The sequence below is a fragment of the Cryptomeria japonica genome, chromosome 10 (assembly GCF_030272615.1).
Source record: "Cryptomeria japonica chromosome 10, Sugi_1.0, whole genome shotgun sequence".
NCBI lineage: Eukaryota > Viridiplantae > Streptophyta > Pinopsida > Cupressales > Cupressaceae > Cryptomeria > Cryptomeria japonica.
This window is the reverse complement of record NC_081414.1, coordinates 333,771,635-333,795,455: the sequence shown is the minus strand read 5'-3', so window position 1 is coordinate 333,795,455 and position 23,821 is coordinate 333,771,635. Positions and strand designations below refer to the sequence as shown.

General features: G+C 35.7%; 1 protein-coding gene across 4 annotated transcripts; it reads right to left on the bottom strand.

Annotated features, from left to right (window-relative positions):
* Nucleotides 1-16,853: 16,853 nt before the first annotated feature.
* LOC131076135 (bHLH transcription factor RHL1) lies at nucleotides 16,854-22,727 on the bottom strand. 4 transcript variants are annotated; one of them, XM_058013195.2, is made up of 10 exons: nucleotides 22,488-22,710; nucleotides 22,231-22,300; nucleotides 21,395-21,493; nucleotides 20,371-21,279; nucleotides 20,072-20,158; nucleotides 19,737-19,892; nucleotides 19,544-19,609; nucleotides 19,383-19,448; nucleotides 18,182-18,250; nucleotides 16,854-17,662 (listed from the first exon to the last, which is right to left on the bottom strand). In XM_058013195.2, the coding sequence occupies exons 4-10, from the start codon at nucleotides 21,067-21,069 to the stop codon at nucleotides 17,198-17,200; spliced, it is 1,608 nt and encodes a 535-aa protein (XP_057869178.2). In that variant the 5' UTR covers nucleotides 21,070-21,279; nucleotides 21,395-21,493; nucleotides 22,231-22,300; nucleotides 22,488-22,710; the 3' UTR covers nucleotides 16,854-17,197. The 4 variants fall into 4 exon arrangements, with proteins under 4 accessions (XP_057869178.2, XP_057869177.2, XP_057869180.2 ...); XM_058013194.2 differs by lacking the exon at nucleotides 22,231-22,300 and having other exon boundaries at nucleotides 22,488-22,727; XM_058013197.2 differs by lacking the exons at nucleotides 22,231-22,300; nucleotides 22,488-22,710 and adding an exon at nucleotides 21,957-22,142.
* Nucleotides 22,728-23,821: the final 1,094 nt, after the last annotated feature.

The following is a 23,821-nucleotide window of genomic DNA, read 5'->3' as shown; positions in this document are numbered from 1 at the left end:
TGAATAAGTCACCTATAAATACAGATCATCAACCTTGATAACAAGGTCAGCTAAACCCTAAATCCATAATTACAAAAATTGCATCACATGATACTACCAGACCAATATTATGATTACATTACATAGCATGGACCTAATTCAAATTCCCAAACAATTTTATCTGCCAGAAATCATGCTAAGACCAATCTCCAACACGTTTCACCAATCGGTAGAAACCCTCAGTGCAGTTGAAGAGGAGAAAACGTAGCAAGGTAGGATCCGATGGTTAGTATTCAAATGGATCATTCAAACACATAAAACACAAGTAATAACCATTTATACCTTTCTATTTTTACCTCTCCCTCAGATTGAGCTCGATGAAGTGGATGATGAGTATGCGCCCTTGATGCTCCACTTGATGTGTTTCTTGCTTGATTTGGATGTGGATTGATCTCCTTTGCTCAACAAGAATGATGGATTTGATAGGATTATTGGATGGATTTGAATTGAAATATTGAAGGAAGAAGAGAGAGGAAAAAAGAGCAGCATGACAATGCATGAGAAGTGGATTCTTTGTGAGGAGAATAGGCTCCAATTTATAAATTGGAGGAGGCCAATGGAGGGCCAAGATTGATTTTATCATGAAGGGTTGAGATTGATTTGAGATAGAAGACATGGATTAAGGGTGCCTTGGGAAAATAAACAGGAATATAAAATTCCTTGGGAAAAGTGGGGAGAAATTTGAATTTCAAATATGAGGAATTAAAAATTCCAAAATAAGAATGCATTGAGGGATTCAAAGAAAATTAAATTTCTTTGAGAGACTCAATATTGATGTGACATGAGTGGGAATTAAAAATTGAGGGATAATGATAATCATGATTATGAGAGATTCTAGAAGGATTAATTAGGTTGAGTGGGATTAGGAAAAGTGATTTGTAGGAATCACATGACTAGGTTAATTAATTAGAATTAATTAACTGAGTGGGTTTAGAGGAAATAATTATTGAGATGAATTTAGAAGAATAGGTGAATAATTAATTTATTTGATAAATTAATTATTGGACAATAGTGATAGAATTAATTAAATTAGATTTAATTAATACTGAGAAGAATAAGGATAACACAATTAAGTCAATTAATTATGTTGACAGGCTTAAATTAATTAAATATTGATTTAATTAATTTTAGTTGTCTACAGTTATAACACACAATGTTTACATTTTTAGGAGCCGTGCAAGAATTCTTGTTAGCATAGTTGGGAAATGGAACACGCATGTTTCTACTTTGTGAAACATTCTGCTTATATGCATGAAATCTATAGCCACCTGATTTATTATTCCTAGGAAGAACACTCTGTTTATTCCTAGACCTCATTTTACATTCTTTTTCCTTATGGCCATAGCCATTACATGCAAAGCAATAACTGGAGAGAGGAGATTTAATTCTTACAAATTTATTTTGCCAAACGTGAGGTGATCTTACCGGTTTGGCATCACCATTTCTGCTTCTCCGGGAATGGATCCAAGGTTGTCCATTCTCTGCAGGTCTTCCATCAGATCCCTTCTTCTTCCACACTTGACATGATGTGTGGGCAAAAACACCTCCTTTTCTTCTACTGGTGGAAGGCCTTCCCGGCTGCCTTCTCATGTTCTTGCATCCGGTGAAGCTATCTTCTCCAATTTTCCTTTTTCCTTTCAGATCTGCATTTTTCCTCCATGCAACACCATTCTTCATCCTCAGCTTCATGTCCTCACTGGTTGTAGTTAGATCTATTCTTTTCTTTGGAGCATTTATGATAGTGAAGGTCTGACCCTTTCCATTTCCATTTGAGGAGACAAATTGAATATCTTTGTGGGAGGTCTCCTTGCTTGTAGAGCATTCACTAATATTGCATCCTACTCCTCCATTATCCTTGGAATATATTTGTTGGCTCAACATCTTATCCAAGGCTTCAGTGCCACCATCATACTTCTTTCTCAGTTTGAGCTCATTTTGGAACTTTTCAAGTTCTAAAATGAGCATTGCAACTTCATCCTTAAGATTAGGACACTCACTTCCTTTAGTCTCCACTTTTTGTTGCAACATCTCACACATTTTCTTTTGGGCATCCAGCTTTGACTCTAAATCATTGCACCTGCATTTCATGGTGTCATCTTGATGAGTCTTCAACATTGAGATACATTTCTTGGAATCTTCAAGACATCTAATCAACCAATTTTTCTCAACAACCACGGCATTCTTAAACAGCTTGTATTCATTTCTCAGATCCTTCATTTCACTTTTCAGGTCCTGACACTCTTTGTCCCTAGATTCCATGTCTAGCAAAAATTTCTTCCATCTCCTCTCCTTGGCATCCAAGATTGATTTCAAATCATTTTCCATTCTTTTTGCCTCATCTAGTTGAGTGGTCAATAAACTGACATTTTTGTTTGAATCTTCAAGGCAAGTTCTCTACTGGTTGCATTCTACATGAACTGATTTATTTTAATCCTTAAGTTCATTTCTAACATTTTCTAGTTCATCAAGGGAACTTAGCAATTCACCTTCTAGATCAACTTCCACATCTCCTTCTTCTTCATCACCACTTCCAAATAGATCTTGGCTACTAGATCTATCTACCTTGTCCCCTTCCTCTTCATCTTCTTCATTGTCGCTACCAAACACATCATATTGGTGGGATATATATGCATTATCCCCTTTTGATGTGTGATTCTCAATGTCTATCTCATGGGCCATGAAGAGATGGGTTTCCTCTTCATCAAAACTATAGCAGTTGATCGATTTGCTATCAACACTTCCACATGTGTTTACTTTGTTGTTCTTCATGCTTCCACAATCTGATTCAATAGTGCATGGCTCATTTCCATTAAATTTCTTCAATATATCCCATAGCCTTTTTGTCAATCTGCACTTATCCACCTATGAGGAGACATCAACAGTGAGCCTATTGAATATAGCCTTCATGGATTCTTAATTGCACATGCATCTTCTTTCTTCTTCAGAGCCGGTGGGAGGACAAACATTGCTAGGGAGACCATTAACAACCACCATCCATACATCATAACCTAGGGAGGATAGGTAGAATTCCATTCTACAACTCCAAATAGAATAGTTTGAACCATGAAAAACTGGAGCAAGGATTGACACTAAACAGACCATTGTGTCCTTAAGCCAGAATCTACCCAAGCGAGAGAAATCTTGATAAATAGGATACCTAGGCTCTGATACCAATTGTTAGACACAATGCACCACTGAGAGAGGGGTGAATTAGTGGCTCTCAACTTTTTCCCTTTAACTAACTTATGTGTGTATACCGGTTATGGGATCTAACACAGTGCAGACTTACCGGTTAGTGGGGAGACTTAATCACAAATGCAATCACACACAAAGGGACATCACATAACACTAACATGTATGAGGAAAGCCCAAGATGGGAAAAATATCGGTGAGCAATGCTACTGGAGTCTATTGCTCCAATCTAGCCTCACAATGAAATATATTACACAATTTAGGGCACCAACCCAAGGGACACCAACCCCTAACTAATTTATGGGCTACAACCCAAAGGAGCTACAACCCCTATTAGTTTATGGGCACCAACCCAAAGGAGCTACGACCCCTATACTGAGATACAACTCAATGATCACAATGATAGCATCAAATATAAAAGTAATTATTCTATTACAAGTGAATCTTGTAACCATTTCATATACCGTACTCTACCGGTGAGACACCTTCTCTGCTACACCGATACACCTCTCTCTCTGTTGTTGCTTTACTGGTTTACACTCTACCGGTTCTCTCTGCTGGTAGCCTCTTCTCTCAATTGCTTTGCTTCTTTCCATCACCAGTCTTGATAACTCAGTCAAATATCTATCATCTGATTCCTGTCGGTTCTCAGCTTCCATTCTTTGTAATCTATTATGGCTCTTCTATGCCGATTTAGTCACCATCGGTTTCCTCCTTTGTTAGACTCAATGGTCGACTATCAGTTGCCTCGCTCTTACCGATTGAACTCTTCAACCTGATTCTCTCTCCCACTCTGACTCTCGATGAGCACTTGACTGATTTTCTCTCTTTTGCAACAACAACACTCAAACACTTTGCAATAGCTATATCCTCTCTCAGCCAGCACCCTTTAATGATTTTGGCTTCCTTATTTATAACCTGGTTTTCTCGCCAAAAGCCAATTCAAAAACATGGGCGGTTAGGGTTTCCTCATCAACCTCAAGGCACATTGACTCTAATCAAATTTGATTGGATCACAAATCAGAGATGACTGCCTACACATATCTGCCATTTTTTGTGCCTTCCAAAACACGCCTTCCTATTTCAGCAACCTGCAATCAATTTGTCGGCACACCCCTTGGTAAATTACCATTAATGGTTCAATGGATTGCTTCAACAACTTTGATCTTCATCCAGACAATCTGCATCAATCAGTGCATGCCATGGATATGGTCAGATCCATCCTGGCTCGAGCCGCAACCCCTTTGCAATCATCCCTCAAGCTTCACAGTCACCATTTATGTTGGACCAATTGCCAACTACCTCATCGATACTCTACATCGACCTGTGTAAGTTTGCCACTTTACCTCTACGTGGCATTACTGTCGGTATACACCTTGGCACACTACTCTACCGATTCAGCTTAGTCATCGACCACCCACATAATCGGTACACATACCGGTTCACTGACCCTACTGACACAAATCACCTTGTCGGTTATCCTTCCTACCATCACCTTTTCCATACTGTCGGTGTAACCCTTATGTCTGCACTTCACTGCTCTGTCGATGAAACACCTCTTTGAATATGTTCACTTGCCAAGACCATAGCAACTACCGAGAACTTTCCTTATCCTTTAGTTTGTTGCACTCCTCTTTATTAGGTGAGAACCTTATCTTCATTGTCTCTTCTCTGATGTTTCATCGGTTGACATAACATGTCAACTATCACCAATGTAGATTCTGGTAGATGTGTCTGCCGGTGAACAACATACTTTTTTTCTTGTTAGTGAGATACATTGATGACACCAATTCATCACACTCCAACTGTTCTGCATCAACCTTCCTTCAACATCCTGATCTCACCATGTATATTCCTACAGACTCACTAGCATCCTTCTTCATCAAATTGATTCTCCTCTCAACTGGTTTTTTAAGATGACAAACACACCATCTCAACATCTCATTCTTCCTTCAATGTCCTAGTAGCACACCTTGTTTTCACTTGCTTATCTGGTGTGCATTTCTGATCTCATGCTTTGGAGGCTTCCTCATCTTCCACTTGCACATCCGATCTCTACATTCAATCACCTGTCTATCTCAGGGAATCATTCTACTGGTACAAGTGTGACATTACCAAGGAGAGAATACATCTTCAACATGACATATATCCTGGTAGTTTTCCATATGTCATCATGCACACAGAAGCAACATACTCTGTCAACCTATCACCTAGCCTGTGATAGCTTCTTCATCTGGTGGGAGTCCTGCTAGTTATCCTTACACTAGCAATCTGGTGGCCTGCACATACTTCACCTCAAGTATTGATGTGATCCAAATAGCATTTTGCCTCTTTAGCACAATCAATACCCATCATGTAGTCTCTTCATTTCGGTTGTATGCAACATCATATCAACAACCCTTTTATTGAGTGGTCACTATGCTGCACCTCTAGCACATCGATACATATCGGTTCTTCCTTCTACATGAAGATGGTCACCAGGTTGTAACCAATGACATGACATCATTTCTTCTCCCATGTCAGTCCATCTTCCATTTCGGTCGACATCAAACTCTAATGCCAACGGCCTCTTGTACACAAGTTGACATCAATGTCAGTGATACTGGTAATAGCCTATACCTATTGACATCAATGACAACACAATGCCAACATTAAGATATACAGATATGGCATGGTCATTAGGAAAGGTATCAATGGTAGTATGTCTTTCATTTTCCCAATCAATAAGTTCAGGGTGGATTAGAGGTAAGGGGTCCTCGGGTTGATATACTTCGAGGGTATTTAGGGTCATGATAGATATGTCAAAGTTTTTGATATGTATTTCAATGTCTAGAATGGTATTCTCATCAGAATGACCTCACGCAAGGAGCTCTTGATTTTCCTCGATTAGGTCAAAGTCAGTCGGAGGTGATTCTAATTCAAGTGGGCTAGTTCCTAACGTTTGCTTGTGCTTGTTTCTTGGTGGATGCTTCTTCTCTTTCAATTGCAAGTTGTTCTTGTCTGTTTTCATATTCCTCTTGTTGTTGGCTAGAAGATGTGTCTTCTAGTAGAGTAGCTTGTCCATACCCTAAGCCTACTTTGTCTGTAGCCTGCTGAGTATGAGGTTGGATAGGTTATGAGATACCTTCTTTTCTTTTTCCTATAGGACCTGTTCCAGTGTATCCCATTTTTTGAAGGATGTTAAATCCTTGTCCATACTTTTTAGTAGGTATTTTGACATTGTTGATCTTTTGTTGGACTTCTTCATCCTTGTATAGCCACTGCAACACATCTTTGTCTTTTGTTTCCTCTGATAAGGTCCCAACACTAACAAATGCTCCATCAAATATTGGAAGATGTTTCACAATTGGTTGTTGTTAGAGTTTGATGGTTTTCCATAGGACTTAGGAGAAAGTGGTAGTTGTGATATTAAATATTCTCCATTCCCTCGATCTCTTAGCTGCATTTGTTTTTCCATACTTGACAAAATTAAGGCAAATGATTTTTCTTTGGATTGTGTGTTTGAAGACGATGTCTCCTTATTATGAGGAACAATGACCTCTTGAGCTTATTTTAGATTAATACAGTACTGAAATGAATTTGAATCTGTTGAGATCGTTATTTCCTGCCCAATGTAGGGAAATTTTAGGCACTGATGATATGTTGATGGAACAACTTGTATGTGACGTATCTAGGGTCTTCCCAAGAGTATGTTGTATGATAAGTCCAAGTCTAGAACTTGGCATGTTGTGTCTTTCTACAAAGGTCTCACTCTGATGGGTAACTGCATCTTCTGAATAACATAGAGCACAGACATGACTCAATGAGAAAATGTTTAAGCTAGCTCCCCCATTTATTAGGACATGTTTAACTCATGTCTTATGAATGAGGACTTCGATATGCAAGGGATCATTATGGGGATGTTGCAAGGACATGTCATCTTCTTCAGTGAATGATAAGCAGTGAGGGGTTGTGAGATCTCCGGGCAAGTGCAAGGTAATGAGTCACAAATTTGCGGAAGTCTGTGCGTTGGAAAACACGCTCTTATAAATAGGGGCCCGTTTATGCTTCGGGCTCCCGAGCCGAAAGGTAATGGGGGTCCGAAGCAAAAAAAAACGGGCCCCCGTTTTGTTCTAAAAAGGGGGCCCGCTTTTAAACAAAACGGGGGCTCATTTTTTAGAAACGGGGGCCCGTTTCTAAAAAGTGGGGGCCCAAATTTTAATTATGGGGGCCCATTTTTTAAAAACGGGCCCTCATTTCTAAATCGCATTTTTCTTTTTTTTTCCACAAGCTGCCCTTGTTTGAAAACGGGGGCCCGTTTTGTGGAAGTTGATTCCACAACCTGCCACTTGGCTCGGGATTAGGCCCGGGATAGGCCTGGGATGGCCACACCTGAGACATGGACCTGCAAATTCAAATCTCCATGATTGAAAGCACAAATATGAACTTCAAAAATAGTTTACGCGCCTCTAATCAGAGAATTTTTATACGAAATTAAAACTCATTTCAGATTATACTGTCTAGATTCTAAATATGTAAATTTATTTTAAAATTGATTATTTTAACTATTTTTCATTTAATTTATACTAAATCGGGTCCATAAATTTAAAATATTAACTAATTTTTTTAATTTAATAACTTTTTTATTTTAAAGAATTTTGGAAAAAAAATTATATGTCATCAATCTACACAAAATTCTTTTGTATTTAAAAAAAAAAATCAAAAAATGTTAAGTTTGCATCAAATTATGTGGGTCGTACACATCAAATTTTTAAAAAGATAATTACGGCCATTAAAAAATTAATTAAAAAAAAATATTAGAAAAAAAAATACAAAAAAATATGCTCATCAATCTTCAGTGTGTTACAAACCATTTCCCAAAACAGTTTGAGAAAATAATTTTAATTGTGTCAAAAAGTGTGGGTCGTACACATGCATGGTATGGTCCTGAAACAGGGATTTTTAAAACATAGTTTTCAGAACTCCATTCAAAAAGTTATTTTTTATTATGTGTGTATTAAAATAAATTACATATTTGGAAAGTAAACTCAGAGGCCTATCTTTTATATTACTGACTTTTTCCAAGATTCAATCTCTAAGTGTTTCAAAATTTAAGCTCAAATGAGACAAAATCTGAAAATCAGGGAAAACACTTCCACTTTTTGGCCAAAAAGTGGACTCATCTTCTTGCACTGACCCCTCCCACCATGGTTTAAAATTGATCTATATCAAGATCCTTAGACACTGTTGTATCTACTAATGCTCGTTCAAGAATTTCTTTGTGTGCAGGCGAAAGCTTTAAAAGTTTTAAGATGGATATTTGGGTGGGCATTTTCTGTAATTGATCCACTAGACTGTATTGTTTTGTAGTGGGTGACATGTTAGTGGTAAGACCCGGCAAAACAAATTTAGCTTTGCTTCTTGTGATAGCATGATCAGGTTCTTGATGTTGTTTTTGTTTAACTACAATCACATTTACCACATTATCATATGTATGAGTGAAGTTTACCTTTGCTTTACCCTTACCATTATGTGTTGCTGATGATTCACCCTTCTCATAGTTTGGAAGCGAAGCTTTAAAATTTGTATGAGATTTGTTTGTCATATGTCCATCCACAATTATAACTCCATTATCAATCAAATCTTGGATGGCATGTTTCAACCTCTGACAATTATCCATGTGGTGTCCCTTGTTTTGATGGAAATCGCAATAATGGTTTTCATTCCACCAAGAGGGTTTCACTTGAGGTTCATAGTTTCTTCCTTCTGACAAAGTAATCAATTTGTTTGTGAGAAGCGTCTTTAGTGCTGACCCAAGTGGTTCACCAATGCTTGTAAATTTCCTTCGAAAGAAATTGTTGAAAGTTGATTTTTGGTGATTGTTGTTTTGTTGAGCTGTCGTTGAGTGAGTGGATAAATTGAAAACTGGTTATTTTGGTTTTACATTGTTGTTATCCACTATCTCATTGTTGATGACATTTCGATTTCTATTCCAAAATTTAGGCTTATCATTGTTATTATTGCTAACATTGTTGTTAGAAGGATTAACTCCTTCTTTGTATAACTTCAACTCACCCTTCTTTACCATAGCTTCTTCCATTCTGATACCATTCTCAATCATCTTTTCAAAATTTTGATGGCATTGCATTTTTAGATGATAGCTCATTTGTCCATTTAGGTTGTCAATGAATATGTCTATTTTCTTGTATTTTGGCATCGTTCGAGGATATCATAAAGTTAACTGTCTTCATCTCTGTAGAAATGTCATGAAAGGTTCTCCACTCTTTTATTTAGTATTATATAAGTCTAGCATTGTGACCTCATGTTGAATGTTGTAATAGTATTGTGAAACAAACTTATCCACCAATTCTGCGAATGATCTAATTCCAGGTGGAATTTTGGAGAACCATTCCATGGCTAGTCCACTTAAGCTCTTTGGAAATAATCTCACTAGGTATGTATCCTCATGTGCAAACTCCATACCCATCATGCAAAATTCTCGTATATGATCTTGGAGATCAGTGCTTCCATTATATTTATCGTATCGCGGAGTTTCACAACATGTAGGAAATGGTATCATGTTTAGATTTATATGGAATGGGTAAGGACAAATTTATTGAAGCGAGTATCTTCTAACAGTTCCTTTTTGCATATCTTGAATCTGTGTTTGCAACGTTTGTATTTGTTGTGTCAGATCTCTGATAGGATTATCAACATGATTTGTTCTTGTATAACCATGAGTGTGTGTTCTAGTATGATCTTGATCTCTTCTTGTATCATCCTGACTCTTTCTTGTGTCCTCATTAGAATTGACATGGTTGATAATTTCTACATCATCCTATTTGGGAACGAAAGTTTCCTCGTTAGTTCTTGTGTTATCAAGAATTTATGCATCGTCATTTTTGTGACCAAAAATATCCTCGTGTCATTCGTTATCATGGAAAAGGTCTCTTTTGTCCTAATTTTCTCACATCAAAATATTGGGGGAGTGTATCACCAGATTTTGCTAACATTAGGAAGTATTTTTCTTTTTCTCCCTCCAATATTTTTGTCATAAATTTATCAAATTTTGGATCTTGTTTGATTTCTCTAAGATGTTGTTCTGTTATTTCCCCTTCTTTTTGTATTTCATTTTTGTGTTCCATGTTCCTATAATCTTTAGTTATTTCAAGTGTTTTGATTTCCATTTTTGTGATTTTATGTCTCTATGCTCTAGTTAAAACGAGCATACACGTGTGTTGGATATTGTGCAAGGATTCGATTATCTAAAAGTTGTTTCAATAAGTAATCAATTGCCAATGTAGATATGATAGAGTGATGTGACACGAAAAGATAATTCAAGTGTTTGAAAGTTTGCAAGTTTTTCGATCTTCGATTTTGGAGTGCAATGATGATGATTTTGATAAAACCAAGTCCAATAGGAATGATATATCCTACGATGTGGGACAAGGTTATCCTGACCAAACATTGTAGTTTTGTGATAGAGGATGATAGATCCTGATGAGAAACTATGTTTGAGTGATCATTTTATCAAAGAGGGTGATATTGCACTTTGAGATGTTTAGATCTTGAACTTGTTGAAGGTGAATACTTGAAAATCTTAGAGGTGTCTAGTTTTAGAATACGATTTGGCAGGAGATAACTTGATCAAGTGAACCAAGAAGACAATCTAAGCATAGAATGACAAATATCAGGTGGGTAAAAGCACAAAACTATGTCACATTTCAGGCTAAGTTATCAGCACAAGTGAATTTAAGTAATTCTAACTAAAAAGTATTATTTGTCAAACATATGGTCTATATAGATTCATTGTAGCTAAGTTATATATGGGCCACAACTTTTCCAATTGGAAGTGTCTACTAAATGTATATTTTATACTACTTTTGGTCTAATTACAAAAAGAAAATAAAACTCGATGTTTCAACAACTCCTACTCTTATAAATAATTTTTTTTTTGAAATGTAAAAATACCCTTTTATAGATCTATAAGTGAATTTTAAAAAATATATATCTTTTAATATTTTATTTATTTTTTATTTTTTATATTTTATTTTTATTAAAAGTAGGTCATCAGCACTAAAATATAAGGTTGATTACCTTGTCAAGGAAAAATACTAAAATTTATTGAATTTTTTAAAAAAAAATTTGATACAGTAGAGAAAAGAGTCTATGTCAAGATGATATAATTCTTTTCTAATTTGGATAAATAATTAAGAAAAAAGGTGGTGGGAATTGGAAAGAATTATAGTTCAGCACACACAACTTTTCAAATTTATTGAAAAATATATATTTATAAAATATAGTAAAAAATATATCAATGCACTAAAGTTTCAAGTTATCAATATACAAAAAAAAAATCAAGAAAAAAGGTAAAATTTACTAAATAAAGTGTGGTGTCTTGTGTAACTTCAATTTCAACATTTTTTCAGCAACTAAATTATAGTGTTTGCTTTATAAAAAATTAAATTCAAATAATTTTTTAATTTTCAATTTATTTAATTTAAAAAGTTGAATCAGCATTGACCATTTCCTTTATAAAAGTGTGACACAACTTTGTACTTTTACCAAGGTGTTTATGCTCACTGTAAATTGACCAAGCAAACATGACAGATCTAAAAAAGACATGCAAGAAGACAGCTCTGGACTGACAGAGACAAAAATTCGTACGACAGTTTAGGCAATCCCAGACGAAAATTTAGATAGAACCATATGATAAACTAGGAATCTCGCATGACAAAGGCCTAAACTCATATGCCACTTGCCATAGAACCAAATGACAAAAGATAACAAAAAAGATTTTGCTAAACTGACTCATATGACAATTCTCACTGAACCAGACGATAAACTAGATTTCCTGTATGACAAACTAGAAAGCTCGTACGACTGAGGACAAAACAGAGATAAAAAATTTATTTGGACAGTTTTTTTATCAATGAAGTTTGATGTTTTGATCATGTTTTCCAGTTTTTAGATGTTTGATTTTTTTGTTTCAGTGATGAAGACACAACAAACACGTGATATGATAAGTGACCTCAAGCACAACACGTTAAATCCTAAGAAATTTGGCTGAGAGAGAAAACCTTTGCTTGCAAACTTAGGTACACACCCAATAGCTAATCAGAATACGGCCACTGAGTCTCACACAATGGATTCTCAACATCGTATTATCCGACTCCAAATGTTAATGGGGGCACGATATGGCAAGTGTCTTGGGAGAGTTACTATCTCTCTTGCACAAAGATTATCCCTCTTTCGGAGGTGAATCAAGTAGCTTCTATCTTAGGGTTCGTAGTAAGGGTTTCCGTTTGAAATTACCCCTTGCAGTCGTGCAAGTGTGATTGAGGCCTATAGCCCAACAAGGTATCGAAACAAGAATTAGTCACGCAAGTGTGATTGAGATCGTGAGGCCTACTAAATGTACGATATTAGAGATCTCAAAAGAGAAAACTCAAATAATCCCATCCTTCAAGACTTTAATCCCGAGAGGCCTAATTTTTAGAGTGAGTTGGAAAGCTTAGGTCTAGCTATACTCACTTGGGTCGTTCTCACAAGGTGATTACTTTTTCCCACTTTGACAGGCCCACTAAAGGTAATCAAATCTCAAACATAGAAGCGCTTCAAGGGTCGGGATTTCTGATTGTCCAAATGGACAAGAGCATACTCTCCTACCTTTTAGACAACTTCTTAGACATAGCTAACAAGATGTTCATTTACCATTAGCAAAATAAGTGTGCCTAAAAAATTTAAAGAAGACACAAAGTTTGGTTTCAAGTTCTCCTTTAGGCAACCTGCAAAATAGATACGTTAATAGTCATGTTATTTTGATGAAATGAAGCTTTGACAAGCATAATCTTCGATAATCATCCTGCAAAAACCAGTTAGGCTGCTAGAAAACTCACAAATAGACTAGGGTTAGCATTAGTAACAACCAAATTGAAGCATGAAAACCTTAAAATGCAATTTGTTTTGAAAACACAGAAGCAAAAATTTGTATGAGTATTCTCACCTGCTCATACGAGTATTCTCACCTGCTCATACGAGTATTCTCCCATACCCATACGAGTGCACAAAGAAACTCCTACGGTACAGTAAAGGTACTCGTACGAGATTCTGAAACAGACCTGGTCAGAAACTCGTGAGATTGAAGATTTGATTATGAGAGAGGCCAAGAAATTAGATATCCTGCCCCACGGTGGGCGCCAAAATGTCATGTGTGTGAAGTAGGCTACCTGTAGCTGCAACACAAACACTCAATAGATCATTACAAGCATGGTTAGAAAATTAAAAGCAAATGAAAGATAAACCATGAAAAAGCGACCTATCACCTCCTAAGAGATGGGAGTATGGTTTTTCTCTTAGATCTAGATAAACAATCCCAGTGACTTGACTACACCTAAACAGAGGATTTGAAATGATGATGATATGCAAGCTAGATGAAATTGATTATGCTAGATTGATCCAAGAGTCTAATTAAGCTAATGATATGCATGATTAAGCTATGACGATGATGCAATTAAGCTAGAAAAGAGACTGATTAAGCTACATGATTCAACAATTATGCTAGAAAATGATCAAATTAAACTAGATCTAAGATGCAATTGCCTATAATAACAATTCTCAAATGATATGCTAGAATGGATATGCCTATAGTAACAATGCCTAAATTGATATGAGATGGGATTCTTTGTGCTCCAAAATGGGGGATATTTATAGGATTTCCAAGGCCAGGGGTGAGGTGGCAAGAATCAATGGTCAAGATTTAGTCTGAAGATATCAAGGGTGAAATTGGAGGAGGTTGGAGAAGAGGTTGGAGGGAGGGACACTTGTCATCTATGTGGTGACAAGTGTCAAGGAGCCTTTTTCATAAGAGGGCACGTGTCTAAGGGAGGAGACATGTGGCCTAAGTGTCATGTGTCTCAAGGGGAGAATATCCACACCATAGGAGGTTAAGATAAGGAGGTTAGGAGGGTTAGGTGGAATGGGTTAGGTTAGGGGGATGGTTAGGTTAGGTGGTTAGAAGTTAGGAAGCATGTGGGTAATTTGAATTTAAAAATTCAAATGATAGGAAAAGGCTAATTAAATTTCAACAACTCATAAATTGATTTGTTTTAATTAATTAGGGGATTGGAAGAAATGAATTAGATGGGGGGAGGATTAATTAATTCAGATTAATTAATCAAAGGGGACTATTGAAATGAACCTATTAAATAAATCCTTAGATCTATTAATAAGTAGATGAAAGGGATTTCATCTAATTGCTAATGAATTCAATTGAATTAGGAAGGGGGATTAATTAAATAATTGATCTTTTAATTAATTATCTTTAGACCATTTTTAGGTGTATACACTTAGAATAACTTTAAAACTAAGAATAAAATTCGTAAAGAAAAAACTAAGTGTTAGATATGTTAAAATTAATAACAATAGATAAAAAGAATTTGTAAACAAAAATAGAGATTTAGAAATCATGAACAACACATAAAACACTAGATTTATAGTGGCTTACCAAATGACTACATCCATTCTTCAAGCACGACAATATATTATTCATAAACAAACATAATCAACATTATTCAGAATGTGAACAACCAAGAGTTATTGGAGGGAAAAACATAGTACTGAACTGGGTTTCATATCCAACAAAATAAGTATTAAAAATATTATATACTAAAGAAAAATAATAAATAATTAAATTTTTGGATTGAATCTTTATTAAAGTGATAAAAAAATCTTATTAATTTATTAATAATCCAAAATCTTATTAATTTACTAGTGACTACACTCAATAAAATATTTAGAAGAAATAGATTTATTGTATTTGTGATTAAGCAAAATATCATTAATGTTTATAAATGATATTGACCCAACTAGACTTGATCCTTGGTGTGCTCATTTAGAGCCATTCAACTTCACCAGTAGACCAAGGGCCTATTGACATTTCTTATATTATTTAGAGGTGTAAAAGAATAATTTTATAACATTATCTTTTTAGTCTACTTTTGTAGTTTTTCTAATTATTCAAAGATTTATATAAAAAACAAGATATAAAGGGAAGATATATTTATCATTGATATATTATTTCTTAATGTGTTAAAATTTTGAATTCAAACATTCGTTACATGCATATCAATTAAATGCTTTATAATTATTCATTTTTTCTTTCAAGTTTTAAAAAGAAATCATGCATTTAACATGTCATATAAAATAGAAATGCCTATAATTCTTAAATGAAATTCTTTTAATTTTTAGAAAATTATTGAATAATTTTAAGATATTCATAAACTACAAGTTATATATATAATTTAGTAGTGTATTCAATCATAATTGCTCAATTAAATTTTTATTTTATAATTATTTCAAATATGTTTTTTTTCTTTCTTAATGTTTTATATTAGAAAATATGTACAAATAAATGAAAACAAGAAACATTGTTTATAAATATTATTGAATGACAAATAAATACAAATATTTATAATTTGATTGATTAAACACTGTATATTACTTAAGAAAAATAAGTATATAAATAACTACAAATATTTATAAACTGTGAAAATACTACTATGAGAATTCAATAGATATCAATAATGAACAATCAATTACAGAATATTTATATCAATCATAAGATACTGTTTCTAATTATAATAAAAAAATTCATGAGATCGTTGTAAGGACTATAAATCATTAGTACTCTTCATATGTCAACCGTCAACTCTCAAATAGAGATCTTGTGAATGGAAATGCTAAGAAAATAGCAAAACGAACCAACTTTTTGTACAGCTCAAGAAAAAATAAGAATGTTAACAGAGACGTAAAATATTAAAAATGAAAATTGAACATGAAATCTCCACCCTATCCAACGTTGTATAAATAGTAGAGAGATAAAAAGAAGAGAGTTCATGGCAGCCATGCCTGTAAGACAAACCTATATTAACTTTACAACATTGTTTTTAGATGATTAAAGCTTCGCACGTGTGGGCCTTGAATTCTAATCTGATGTGAAGCATACGTGCACGTATGTAATTCATTTAGTGATGGATTAGATTTTTTTAAATAATTTTTTTTTATTGATATAGAGAGTGATCTTAGGCTCTACTTTAAGATAGAAAATGAATTAGCTCATTAGTGATTGATAAGCCTTTTTATAATATTCAACTAATAAAACAAGATGTTTTTAGTCTTCAGCTTAGCATAGAATATGAATTAATGTTGACCTCCAAACATTTTCCAAACATTTGAGCTCTTTCTTCCATGCAGCAGCTACCTTTTAGCTGTGATACTTTTACTTTTACTAGACAAGATTCTTGGTAGAGGGCTAATGTTGTTGAATGAGATAATAATGACAAATGTTATAATGCTTTGGTATCTTTCAAAGGTCATACAGATAAATTTATAATAATTGTGTGTACCCAAATTATACTTTATTCAAAAAAACAAGAAACGCATGTGATTGTAAAGAGCTTTTTCTTAAGAAAAAAGAGAAAATATTAAAAAAAAAGGGAGAAGATTGAAAATGAAGAAAGTGATTGACAAAATTTTGACATAAAGTTTAAGCATGCCTAAACGTAAATGTCAACAAGCAACAAGGACAATTGTAAAGTAAAATAAAAAGTTATCAACTAGGCACTCAAAGAGATTCAGACGGCAATCCAAAGGAGGGGTTTTGTCATGGCTTGTAATCTTCCATATAACATATTTAGTGAATAAAAACGGCTTTGGGTCAACAATACATAATTGTTATATATAGAAGTCTATGTAAATAAGGCACCAAATAGAGCGAATGCCTTATTTTAATAGACTTACTTTTAGACTTACTTTTCGTCATAGGAAAACAAAATATAGCCCAAGTTTAGAACAGATTTTAAGAATGGCCATTTGATAGAAATTGTTGAAGCATGTGAATATTATTCTCCTATGCTTAAACAATTTCATGCAAACTAAACATTTGATTGAATAATTGTACACATTCCTTTGGGAGGTGCGGTGTTAGCTATTCCTCTTTCTTTGAAAGGTTGGGTCCTATTCCATTAGATTTTGCAATGGAATTAGCTTCTCTTGAATCCTTGGGATTCCTTGTTCCATTCTTACCATTGTTGTTATCAGCTTCAGTTATTCCACTGCCTGGTGAACTGATGGCTGGTTGAATGCTCATAGATGAAGCAGATAATGCTGAGTTTGCAGGTTCTAGAAGCTGCCTCTCTGAGGCATTGGATGCTAATAATCCTTGAAGTGAACTAGGATTTGTTACAGCTGACTGAGACCTTGAACCAGAGCTGGATATGGCACTGGCTAATGATATGGGCATGAGACATAGACCTTTTTGCTGAAGGTATTGCATGGCAGTTCCCATGTCTTCTTCCATTAGCTTTGCCACTTGGCGTTCCGTCAAAGCCAGCCCATCTTGTGAAGAGCTTTGGCTTCCATTTGTCCTTCCCACTTGTGGGTTGTTAGATCCCTGCATGACAGACATCAAATTAGTCAATTCATTATAAGGAAGACCTTAAGCAACCAGTATATTGACGACCAGCGAGTTGAAATGGCTACATGAAAAATCTAGACTAGCATTCTACATGCAAGGATAAAAAAAGGACAAAAAGCATGCAATGTTGCAGTGTCCCACGTAGGAGCAATTAAGGCAGAACCCCTCTACACTGCATACAGATTTGAAGAGTATACACAGCATGTTAACCTTGGAACAGTATCAAATTAAGAATGTCTTTTTTTGGGGAAAGAAACCCCATTGCTTTGAGACAGATAGCAGCTAAGCCATTTAAAATACTCTTTTGTGCTCTAGTGGTATAGTCTGTTTTACCGGTCTCCTTCCTTACGTTGAAGGTTGGTTCTTCCTCAATAAAATACGTAGATAGAGACCTATTCATGTCAGGATTTATTTCCACTACTTCCAAGAGTTATATATCTAATTATTAACCTTTTAATGTGTTGGGATGAGACAAAAGCCATTTTATTTTAATACCTCAGCGGGAATATCAGCTACAAGTGGAGCAACTGCTCCTGCACCTCCTAGCCTGCTCATGCTTAATACCTGCAGCCATGGAGTAAGACCTTATTAAATTAAGTGAACTGGTAAGATAGTGAACTGGTACAATTAAAATATGAACTTCAAATATGGTGCAAAAGTATAGTATGAATACAAACTTTGTCTTGAAACTCTAAAGTCGAGTATAGACAAAATACACCGTCAAGGGTACAGGCCTTTTCAGTATGATTTGCACGGATGACGTTGTGCCATCGATGTTGGGCATGTATTGGTGTTGTACTACAATTTGTATCATGTTTCTGAGAGCAATAAAACATAATGGGATGATTACAGGACCGCAGGTTGAATGATTCGTCCATGTGAATTGAACTGTTAACTACCATGAGATTCTTACTGTCATGTCAAAGTTTCGTTTCATGAGATTTCTTACATGTTTGTACTGAGATGGAATATTTAGTCTGTCTGAAAGCTGAGAAAAGGAGACCGACAAAAGATAAAGCACAGTAGAGAAGGTTAAACAACCACATGATATTTCTAGATAAATACAACCCGTTACATTTTTCTTTGGTTTAGTTCAAAAATAAATAAATTGGCATGGTCGATGACGGTACGATGGGGAAGTTGTTAGCTACCAAAAAAAGCTTCTGATAATTTATTAAGCTGAAAGGCATCCAGTTGAAAGCTATTCTAGCAAGAATGTCATTGGTGACAGTAACAACCGGTAGGAGCAGGTTGGTTTGGATCATAAAAGAGGTTTTCAAGGATAGCAAATGAGAGTAAAGGTCAACTGAGATTCCAGAACAACAGAAAGAAAAGCCAAAAATATAATTATAATTAAAGTAACAATAATACTTTTCATCAAAATTTAAAGTAATAGTTGCTTAATAAGGCAGGAAGATTTGAATAAGCGTTCTGTGTGTGTTCGTGAAGATGGGAATAGCTCACTTTTTGTCAAATTGTCCACCAAACCAGTAAATGTTAATTTAATTTTTTTTTTTTTAAATACATTGCCATGATCAACGTGCTTGTTGCTCTAGGTTCTGCGAACTTTTGTAGCAGTGGGATGAACAACACTAATTTAATTTAAGGCTTAACGTTTCTTTGATTTCCAAATTGAATTCATCTGAGTTCAAATGGGATTTAATTAAATAAACAAGTCAGAGTTTCAGGCACCCACCTTCACTTGCAGTTGAAGGAATTTTACATAATCGATTATGTCATCTAACATCGAGGCCTTGTCTGTCTGCACAGCAGGAAAAAGGGTTTAATTAATATAGAAAATTCCAAATGCCAGAAGAATATGCAGAAGGCCCAGAAAGAAACCCCAAATAACAAAACCTTATTGGAGTTTGGAACCAGCTCTTGCAGGGCCTTCATTCTTTCTGCTATTCTTTCCCTTCGTAACTGCAACCAGAAGCAAACAATTAAGTCACAGAAATCAAAGGAATTAAAACTGTAGTAGGCACGAAAGAACTCTTCCAATATCAAAACATATGTACAAAAGATATACACACAGTAAGTAAAATCATACTCGTTCTGCAATACTGTGAGGATCGGTAGCTTGACCCCGCCGTGCCCTTACACGAGGGCGAGCTGGTGTAGCTCCAACTGCATTTGGAGGTGGGTGCTGGTGTTGGTGCTGATGTTGAGGCATGCCACCATAGCTTTGCATTGGCACTTGTCCGGGCTAAAGAAAAACATACACAAAAAATAATCGTCAAACATTCAATGATTTACAGAAATCCAATTCTATTAAATATTTTGGGCTTTGAAATAAAAAAAGAGGGAAAAATAAAGCTAAGCGAGAAATTCATTTTTACTTGCAGTAGCAAATCCTTTTCTAAAATTCTGAAATAAATTTCGCACCTGGGGATGGAAGTTTGGTGCTGCAGGTCGAACAGGCCGAGTTGATCCTACAAATGGTGCGAACAATCCCGGGTTCGAGTCCCGTGCCTGTTTTACCATTTGCAAAGAAAATTTAATTTTGTATGATATCAAGCACAAAACTTTCAAGGTGTTACAGTAAAAACAAGACTTTGAACCTGAATGTCTTATTTTATCATGGGAAATTTTTTTGATGCTAAAAAACGCTTCTAGTTTCAATATTTAAATGATCTGACCTATGATTTATGTGTCTTTTGCAAGAAAAGATGAGGGCTGCTTACATTATTTGCAGACTTGAAAGTTGCTTCAATTTCCTCCTGTTTTCCTTGGCCAAGGCTGAGCGGGAGAGGGAGCATTCCCCCATCGCTTCCTCCAGAGCTGGGCGACCTCGTCATCACCGCGGTACCTCGGGAGGAATTGGCCATGGAAGCCAGAAGATGGGTTGGATCTCCTGTACTCAGCTGCAAAACCATGGATCGACCAGGAGATGTATTGGTTTCATTAAGCCTGACAGAATTATTGCCGCCCAGTTGATGCTGCCTTAGCCTGGAAGCCAAGATGGATTCATCATATGATGAAAATTGAAGATTTTCCCTGGCATGATCCTCGTTAGGCAGCAGCGACATGGTGAATAATTTCTGGTTATTCTGAGTGTTATTGTTGGCTGAGGCACCATTGTATTCCCATGGGGCTTTTCCACTTCCAACATCGGCCCAGGAGGGAATTGAGAACATTTGCTCAATAAAATCATCCATCTGGGGTTGGTTCGGTTGTTCGAATTGTGAAGGAAAATGCTGCTGCTGTTGTTGCTGTTGCTGTTGTTGCTGTTGCTGCTGCTGTTGTTGCTGTTGCTGTTGTTGGCTGGTTATTTGCATTGGCTGTTGGTCTTGAAAACCTACTGGACTGCTGCTGCTTAAACAAGCTGTACCGCTGCTCATGCTCTGCCCGGCAGCGGTGCCTAGCAATGACGACGGCTGCATTTTAACAAACAAGTCCAGTAGACTAGCCAGGATGCCTTCTTGTAGCAGATTCTCAAAAGAGGATTAAAGCTTGCCTGACTAGTCTATTTCTGTACTAGTTCAAGAACAAGTTCCAAAGCTTGTAGCCTGAATAAATCCTTAGGCTGACAGCCCGTATTAACCTATTGCTGTGAGGCGGAGACTATGAATTAGTCTCTCTCACGCGCTTTCCTGTCAAAAAAAAATCTCGCAGCATTTTTAGAAATACAAGAAAAATCTATCAAGGCCTAAAACGCTACAAAGTCTTCATTACAAGGTTATTCTTTAAAGAAAAAGATATGCAGACCTGTTACTTGTTCTTGCAAATTTCATGTCCGAATGGAGCAGTACAGACATGTGTCGCGTTTAGCTCCCACGCCTCTACTTATGCTTCCGCTCTAAAAATCTGCCCAAAGGTCAGACAAAAATATTTTTAGTCTGGCCTGAAAAATATCAAAACCATTAATGTGCACATCAGATCGCTAGGATCAAGAATTGAAGCCGAGCTTGAATGTAAAATTTAACTGACAGCGATGCTTCTTTCTAGTTTCCGAGTAAAAGCATCGAATCAGATTATCTCAGAAAAGAAAGCATCGGAACCGAATAATTTAACCAGAAACTGAACCGAATAATTTAACCAGAAACTGATTCCAAACCTCCTTAACTATCGTCCTAATCTGACAGGAGTAAATGCATTTTAAACCAAAAAGATTCAAATATCATTAACTAATTTTCTAGTGGAACGCCAAAATCATATTCAACATTCACTGCATCAGCGAACTCATCAGGCGATCCAAACTTGACGGCACAATTAATAGAGCTCCAAATAATAAATGAAACTAAAACCAAAATCAAAGAGCAGAACTAACTAATCACGCTTAAAATCATGGACGTTCTTAAATTTATTTCACTTCTTGAGATGTGAGAAACGCGATCTTTGGCGCAAAGGTTGCTAATTCACGTGAGACATGTTTAATTACACAGAAATGTCTGCAACTCTTTATAATACCGCGTGCTTTCATGGATGCGGCGACTCATGAGGAAATAGGGCGTGAAAATTGCTCCACATAAAGGCAAAACCAAAAAACTATAATATCAAAAGTCTGTACTATCCAAGAAAACGAAAGAAACGCACTGAGTTACCTTATAATTTATTACGGAAAAATCTTGAGTGTCTACCGTATCGTTCCGCCTTAAAAACTCGTCACGTCTTCTGTAAATTTCAATGGCAAAAAAAAAACAAAAAAAAAAAAAACTTCTTTTTCAACTCTAGACACAAGACTGAAACCGCAGAGCATCCAAGATCCAGAAAAATCACAATAACCAAAAGCTATTATATTATTCACAGTCCGATTCAAGCCAAACCTAACCAGAACCATTCACAGACATCAAAAAATCACCTCAAGGATAGCAGAAAAACGAATCTCTCATGACCAGACCAGAAGCTGCCCTTGCAAGTTCTGAATATTTGTTCCGATTCCCGCTCTGAGCTGATTTTGCGAAATGAGAAAGCACGGCACTATATATATGCATAGGTTTTGGGAATATAGAAAACAAACTATTTTCCGATATATAAAATGTTGTGGGTTTGGATAAACACCATAAGACTCGATATCAGCTTTCAACATTCTGCCAGAAAATATGTAACTACAATTCTACTCTGGTTTGAAATTTAACCCGTGCGGTCAAATCGATGTCCCCAGTTCGAACCACCCCGCACCTCGGACAGGAAGAAAAAGATTTCCGGGTCAAACCCGCGACCGGCTTCACCGTCAAATTAGGTGCGTTGAGACGGAAACTTTTAAATTTACCCCGTCAAGTTAAATAAATAGAATAGAGTAAGTACCTTTTGCATCCTTTCAAAAGGTGTGGAGCCAAGACAGAATTATTTAACCGAGTAGTCACCGACGGAGTCAGTCAGTTGTTGGGCGTCATAGTCTGGGCAACGGCAATCCAAGCAAAACTTTTTCTTGTTGCCTTTGGGCCAATGTCTAATCTGGTTGAGATTTGACCACACCCGTGAAATTATTATTAGGCTTGTATTATTTATTGCTTTGGCCCGGCTCTTTCTTCTTGTAATTAAGTATGAAAGCCCTATAATTATCACCTCTCGGAGAGTGTGCCAATGTTTTCAAGATGGACAAAAGGTGTGCTTCTTTGTGAAAGGTCTTAAATATTGCTTTACTAAATAGGCTGTTTACAACCCCTTTTCTTCTTATTCCTAGTGATAACTTCAAATAATAATGAATGTAAAGCTATAAATGATTATCAGTCCTTGTTCATTTAGGGGTAGGGAATTTATGTTTTATATTTTTTATTCATTATTTTAGACAGTAGAAATTGAGTAGCATGCTTAATGTGATAGTGACATTGGTGCCATACATCATCTTCTGGTTCTATGCGGATTAGGGGGAGACCAAGAAGTTCTTGCTAATCGAGTCAAGCTTCCAACCTTTTTCATACTTTTACATTGAATATTAGCTTTTGTTGAAAATTATACAATAAAGATGTTCAAATTTTAGAAAGTGTTATGGTGGTTTAAAATGATTTTGGCTTTATTTTCTAGATTGTTGTTTACTATTTTTATATTAGACGTTTAAATTTACATTTTTAATTATATAAAAATTAAAGTTGGAAGGTAAAATACCTTGCAATTAGAAATTACATCTAATAAACATTAACATAACCTTTTAATATTGTAAATTTTTTTTTTTTTTTTTAATTACAAGGAGGA